Source organism: Colobus angolensis, unplaced genomic scaffold, assembly GCF_000951035.1.
Source record: "Colobus angolensis palliatus isolate OR3802 unplaced genomic scaffold, Cang.pa_1.0 Scaffold271, whole genome shotgun sequence".
NCBI lineage: Eukaryota > Metazoa > Chordata > Mammalia > Primates > Cercopithecidae > Colobus > Colobus angolensis.
Genome location: NW_012115944.1, coordinates 1576450 through 1583441, shown reverse-complemented (window position 1 = coordinate 1583441; position 6992 = coordinate 1576450). Strand labels below are relative to the sequence as shown.

Sequence of the window (6992 nt, the reverse complement as noted above, 5' to 3'; positions counted from 1 at the left end):
TCACTCTGACCAATCTCAGGATGCATAGGGACCCAGGCAAAGCAGGCCCTGGCAAGTCCCTTTTCTTTTTTTCTTTTTTTTTTTTTTGAGAGACAGAGGCCGGGTGCCGTGGCTCATGCTTGTAATCCCAGCACTTTGGGAGGCCAAGGTGGATGGATCATCTAAGGTCAGGAGTTCGAGACCAGCCTGGCCAACATGACGAAACCTGGTCTCTACTAAAGATACAAAAATTAGTCAGGCTGGCATGGCCCAGGGCGGTGTAGGGTCGCCATGGCGAAGCTGCAGCAGCTGCGGGTGCAGGAGGTGGTGGACTCCATGCTGAAGAGTCTGGAGAGAGAGAATATCTGGAAGATGCAGGGTCTCATGTTCCGAGGCAGCACCAGCTGTTGTGAGGACAGCCAGACCTCCATGCAGCAGGTGCCCCAGTGCATCAAAGCACTGCCATGTGCCTCTGGCTCAAGCCCAGGCTTTGGTCACCAGTGAGTTGGAGAAGTTCTAGGACCACCTGGCCTGGTGCACCATGCATTGCAATGACAAAGTCAAAGATTCTATAGATGCTGGCAGTAAGGAGCTTCAGGTGAAGCAGCAGCTGGACGGTTGTGTGACCAAGTGTATGGATGACCACATGCACTACATCCCAACTATGACCGCGAAGATGAAGGAGGCTCTCTTATCCACTGGGAAATAACAATCTTTGCCAGTGGCCATTGGGGCTGAGGGCAAGAATATATTTTTTATAAGGAATTGGGAATTTTAGTCTTTTAAGCAAAGTTTATGAAGAAACGAAGGATGGCCACAAGTGTAAGACATATGTCACTTGCCTCTAGGCACTGGTTCTTTTATGTTTCAGTCCTAAAAAATGAAATGGAAAAAAGTGGTACTAAATTGGGTCAGAGATATTACAGTAGAGTTTTAGAGCTTATATGTCCTGTGGCCAGTGCTTGTCCTGCCAGTAAGGATCTCCCCTGTAACAAGCCAGAGCCCCCCAAGGTACCAGACTCTTCTTACTATACAGGTACCAACAGGCTGGCAGGTTAGAGTTGGCAGAGTTTAAGGAGAGATATTTTCTCTTTGTTGACAACATCCTGTTTACCAGAAGTGTCACCACACCATTTTCGGTAAGTTATAAAACAAAATTGATGAGGTCACTCACTTAGAAGGGCAAAAAAGTTTTCTGGGTCTTTGTTTTCTTGGTTTTGTGTAATTATACAAGGCGATACAAGTTGATTTTAAGATGTGGAATTGGGAGGGAGACTAGTTTGGATAAGAACTTGGAAAGCTTCCTTGTGGATCCCCATTTCTGGTCATCAAGATGTGGATGTACATTTCTTAAAATTATTACATGCCGCATCTTTCAGCCTGGAGACCATGCAAAAACATGAGAGGTGACGACACACTAATTATGGGAAGCATAATTACTGGCTGACGGGCCCTGAGGCTGTGTGCAGCAAAATGACAGGAAAATCTTGCAGTAACACTTTCCCGGTGAAGAGAAGGGGGTTTTGATTGTGATATATACTAGTATCTAGGAATGAACAGTAAAAGAGGAGCAGTTGGCTACTTGATTACAACAGAGTTATGAAGTTCTGGATTTGGAAAAACCTGGTTTTTATAGAATGGATGGAATGAAAGCCTAAACCTAGCATTGCCTACTCAGCTCCCTGAATTAACAGAGCACTATTGACACAAATCCCGGCAACAGGAAATTCAAGGGAGAAAACGTAAGCAACTTGGGCTAGGATGAGCCGACTCCCTTAGAGCAAAGGAGAGGCAGACCCCATTACTAAATACCATTTTTGCCTGGGGCTTTCGGAACTTGCAGTGTTCCTGCCCCAGCATGGCACCTTATTCTTTTGATAGCAACCTCATTGTATTTTCACCAACTTATTACTTGAAATGATAATAGAGCCTGTCCATTTGCTGTTTCCAGGCTGTGATATATTTTCCTAGTGGTTTGGTTTTAAAAATAAATAAGGTTTAATTTTCTCCCCTCCCCTCAACAAAAAAATTAGCCGGGCATGGTGGTGCCTGCTTGTAATCCCAGCTACCTGGGAGGCTGAAGCAGGAGAATCGCTTGAACCTGGGAGGTGGAGGTTGCAGTAGCCAAGATCACGCTACTGCACTCCAGCCTGGGCGACACAGCCAGACTCTGTCTCAGAAAAAAAAAGCAGAGACAGACTCAGCTAGGCGCGGCGGCTCATGCCTGTAATCCCAGCACTTTGGGAGGCCAGGCCAAGTGTGCAGATCGCTTGAGCTCAGGAGCTCGACACCAACCTGGACAATATAGTGAAACCCCATCTCTACAAAAATATATATAAATTAGCTGGGCGTGGTGGCATGCACCTGTAGTTCTAGATACTTGGGAGGCTGAGGTGGAAGGACTGCTTGAGTCCAGGAGGTCAAGGCTGCAATGAGCCAAGATTGTGCCACTGCTCTCCAGCCAGGGCAAGAGTGAGACTCTGCCTCAAAAAAAAGACAAGAGTTCTCACTCTGTCACCCAGGCTGGAATGCAGTGGTGCAATCATAGCTCACTGTAGCCTCAAACCCCTGGGCTCAAGTGATCCTCCCGCCTCAGCCTCTAGAGTAGATGGGATTATAGGTGTGAGCCACTGCCAAGTCCCTTATCACTGGCACTCGCTTTCCAACTGGGCTAGAACCTTAAGCTGTTTGGTTAAAGAAGGGCACAGAAGTCACACAAAGAGAGCAACAGATGATTGCACAGCAGCTCACACTGCCCTGGGGCAGCTCCAGTAAAGAGCAGTCCTGTGTTGAGGTCCTACCTTCTAGAGCAGGATCTAACACAGGATACCAGTTGAATAGCTTATGTTCTAGATAAGTACAATTCTTGGTGCATAGCTAGTGTTCCAGAAATACTAGTTGCATGAATGAATGACAGGTTTAGGTCGTAAGACCAGCATTAGACCATGGAGTGCCGGGATACAACTACATTTCTATGGCCAATCAAAAAAAATAATCCTGGGACTGTAGTAGTAGAGCTAAGCCTAGGGACTTGAAAGTTAGTCCAGAGGATCCCAACAGCTGCACGCAAACTCAGGAAGACTCAAGAGCCATACAACAGCAATGCAGCAACCAATAATCACTGTTATTATTAAGAGTAGTTTCTAGGCCGGGCGCGGTGGCTCAAGCCTGTAATCCCAGCACTTTGGGAGGCCGAGATGGGCGGATCACGAGGTCAGGAGATCGAGACCATCCTGGCTAACACGGTGAAACCCCGTCTCTACTAAAAAATACAAAAAACTAGCCAGGCAAGGTGGTGGGCGCCTGTAGTCCCAGCTACTCGGGAGGCTGAGGCAGGAGAATGGCATGAACCCGGGAGGCGGAGCTTGCAGTGAGCTGAGATCCGGCCACTGCACTCCAGCCCGGGCGACAGAGTGAGACTCCATTTCAAAAAAAAAAAAAAAAAAGAGTAGTTTCTAGTACATAGTGCCTCAGGGCACTTACAATTCCCACAGAGGCTAGCTACCCAACATCAGAGTCTGACCAGCTGGGTGGTCCTGCCTTGCATCCAAGAGAGTGTCGGGACACTCACCCGGATGGCTCTGAGATAGTAGCAGAGCTGAGAAGGAGGCCCTACAAGTGAGATTCCTTTGGCTTCAAGGTCACAAGTCCTGGCTTTGGGCCTCCTGATGTTCTGAGCCTCCCACCGGCTTTACTCTCAGAGATTGCTGCAGAAGCCTGTGTGCTGGAATGGGCTGCCACATTTCTAGGAAGGAACCCGGGAGCACACATAGCCTGGTTATTCAATGTTGTTATAGACGTGAATCACATCTTCATGGTTGCCGAGAGCCTGGATGAGATGAGCGGCCTGTTCCAGGTCGGGCTCGGCCAGCTGCACCTTTGAGTTGGGGATGAACTCTAGTGCACAGGACACAGAACACAGGCCCAGGGAGTCCAGTTTCTTCCTCACTTGGTGCAGTGAAGAGGCATCACAAATAAACTAGGGATAAAGGAAAATCAGGAGGTGAGGAGCCAGGAGGTAATGAGACAAAGCAACACAGGACCTTGCAAAGTCCTGAATGTCAGTACTGGAATGGATCGCTGGGTTTGAGATCTTCACTGGCAGGGATATCATTTTCAATGTTTTGACTCTTTCTCATAGTCCTCACGAGAGTCGGACCTATTCAGTATTCACTCAATAAATGTTTGTACGATATGTGAACTCTTTGTCTCATCCGTACCCTGGGGCACAGGAAGGAAGAAACCAAGAGGCATGTGTAAGGCATCTATCGTGGTCCTCCCGGCAGCCCACCAAACACCCATGTTTTCATGCTTACTTTAAAAACGTTCCTTTCTTCTTCGTCTTCAGTTTCCTTGACATCCTCAGCTCCTGCTTCAATTGCCAGCTCCAGGGCACGCTCTAGGTTCACAGCCTTCTTCTCTCTGTCCTCCACTCCAACCACAATCACCCCCTTTTTGTCAAAAGAGTGACGAGCTCCTTCAGCCATCACTCCTCTGACAGGGAAGGAAACAAGCTGGCATGAGTGGATGCCTCTAGACACTCAGCCTCCATAAAGCTCATCATTCTATATCACTGTCTCTTTCTCACCCAGTCTATGGAGTACACACAGACATGGAGCAGATCACTTCCTCAAGGAGGAAATGCAGCTGCTGCTGGATAAGGGAACAGCCCAAGAATGTTCCCACACTCAATTTTCTGCCTTGATTGCAGTTTGGAGGAAGCAGACTTTGCTCATCATTTCCTGTGCCATTAAGATGCCAGTACTAGTGGAGCATTTTAAGATTTGGGCATTATATGGCTACAGATGGGGATAATAGGACAAAGACCCCCTTGTATACCAATGAACAAGTCTTTGGGATTCTGCTAGTACAGACAACATTAAGGGAAAGTCAATTAACTCACTGGATTCTGCTAAGGAGGAAGTGTGCTTAAAACCTGAAACATGGCCAGGTATGGTGGCTCCCAGTACTTTGGGAGGCTGAAGCAGGTGGATCACCGGAGGTCAGGAGTTCGAGACCAGCCTGGCCAACATGGTGAAACCCTGTCATCTCTACTAAAAATACAAAAGTTAGCTGGGCGTGGCTATGGGTGTCTGTAATCCCAGCTACTCAGGAGGCTGATGCAGCAGAATCACTTGAGGTAGAGGTTGCAGTGAGTCGAGATCATGCCATTGCATTCTAGCCTGGGTGACAAGAGTGAGACTCCATCTCAAAAAACAAAAAACAAAACCCTGAAACACTAGCAGAGATCAACAGTACTTGCCTTGCAGAGAATTGGAACATAAAGGCTCTGTCCCCTACCACTCCCCACAGACACACACTTACCCATTCTTATTCAGGATATGTCTAATGTCTGATTGACACTTGTGGCCACTGTTAGATAATGCCTCGATGAGCAGAGAAGAGCCACCAGGGCCCCGACACGCATACAGCAAATACATGTCCTTGGTTTTCTGCAATAAACGACACAAGCACATTTTTCTGTTTCCCAATTCCCTCCCACATGTCAGCCCAGAACCACAAGTATTGCAAAACTAACTTCATGGCATGGGCTCTCTAGGCTGGAGCCTAGAATCCTTCCTCTTTCACAAAGGAAAAAAGGGCCACTAGGTGGGGAAAATAGTTGCTGTCTCCACCTCCTTCTCTGCACCATGGCCTACGTGAAGGCAGTAAGCATAATGGTTAGAGCACAGGCTCTAAAGTCTGACTATCTGGTTTCAAGTCTGTCATTTTCTATGTGACCTGAGTCAAGTCACCTAACCTTTCTGTGCCTCAATTTCTACTTACGGTGGTTTTCAGGATTCGATGAGATAACACACACACAGTTTTTATCCGTGCTTAGCCTGCAGGAAGTACTCAATAACTATGATCTATTAAGATAACTATTACTTCCTCAGAGCCTCCCTACCTGCCCCAGAGAAAGGTGTACCCTCACGTGGACTCTATATACCTGCCCCTCCCACCATCTCTATCACCCCCACCCTCTCTCTTTCTACTGGCTTTTCTCCTTTAGGGTATAAACATCTAAGAAACAAAACCTTCCTCAACCTAACATAAGGGCTTTCTCCCACACTGCCCCTTCTTTCTATAATACCTCATCTCCCTACAACTTGGCTGAGCAGTCCCGGGCTGTATGGCCCTGCACGCTGCCTATGCATCCTACTCCCAGTTGTGCCTCTAGAACAAATGACCAAGGACAGTGAGCTCCCAGAAGCCTCTAGGCTGAGGGCATCAACTACATTGCTACCCTTCTTTCTGATAATTTTTTTTTTTTTTTTTTTGAGACAGAGTCTCGCTTTGTTGCCCAGGCTGGAGTGCAGTGGCGCGATCTCGGCTCACTGCAAGCTGTGCCTCTTGGGTTCAAGCGATCCTCCACCTCAGCCTCCCAAGTAGCTGGGATTATAAGCATGTGCTACCATGCCCAGCTAATTTTTGTATTTTTAGTAGAGATGGAGTTTCACCATGTTGGCCAGGCTGGTTTCCAAACTCCTGGCCTCAAGTGATCCGCCCACCTTAGCCTCCCAAAGTGCTGGGATTACAGTCGTGAGCCACTGTACTTGGCCCTCTCTGATAATTTAAGGTGTATTTGGTGGCTATCCAGACATGAGCCCTGTAGAGGCTGTGATCAATAAAAAGCATGTCAAACAGTACGCACCTCCATTTTTAGCGCTGCCTCAATCGTTGACTTGGGCATATGTTTGCTGCGACACACCTCTAAAACATTGGCCAGGTTGCTGTTGTGCTCAGGGTTGGGGCCTCCTTCTGAGATTTAGAAAAAACAAAGAGTGAGCAAAGACATCTCATTATAACACGGGAGAAAAAAAGGGATTTCCAGCCCCACCAAGCCAAAGGAGTGGCAAATCACCATTTAGCTCTCAGTTACCTTAGAATACCTTAACTAGTGTTTGAGTGGGATATGGAGAAGTATTTTGGGTTTTTTTTTTGTTTGCTTTTTGAGATGGCATCTCACTCTGTTGCCTGGCTGGAGTGCAGTGGCACGATCTTGGCTTACT

At 47.5% G+C, this 6992-nt stretch overlaps 1 protein-coding gene and 1 pseudogene across 1 annotated transcript; one reads left to right on the top strand and one right to left on the bottom strand.

The window, feature by feature from the left end:
• The first annotated feature begins 270 nt into the window (after positions 1-270).
• Positions 271-688, top strand: LOC105515967 (annotated as a pseudogene).
• Positions 689-3423: 2735 nt separating this feature from the next.
• LOC105515994 (translational activator of cytochrome c oxidase 1) lies at positions 3424-6745 on the bottom strand (the record flags this gene model as incomplete). Its single annotated transcript, XM_011947998.1, has 4 exons — positions 3424-3958; positions 4296-4473; positions 5305-5432; positions 6635-6745. Coding segments are annotated over 4 exons (618 nt in total), but the record flags the coding sequence as incomplete, so codon positions are not given.
• Positions 6746-6992: the final 247 nt, after the last annotated feature.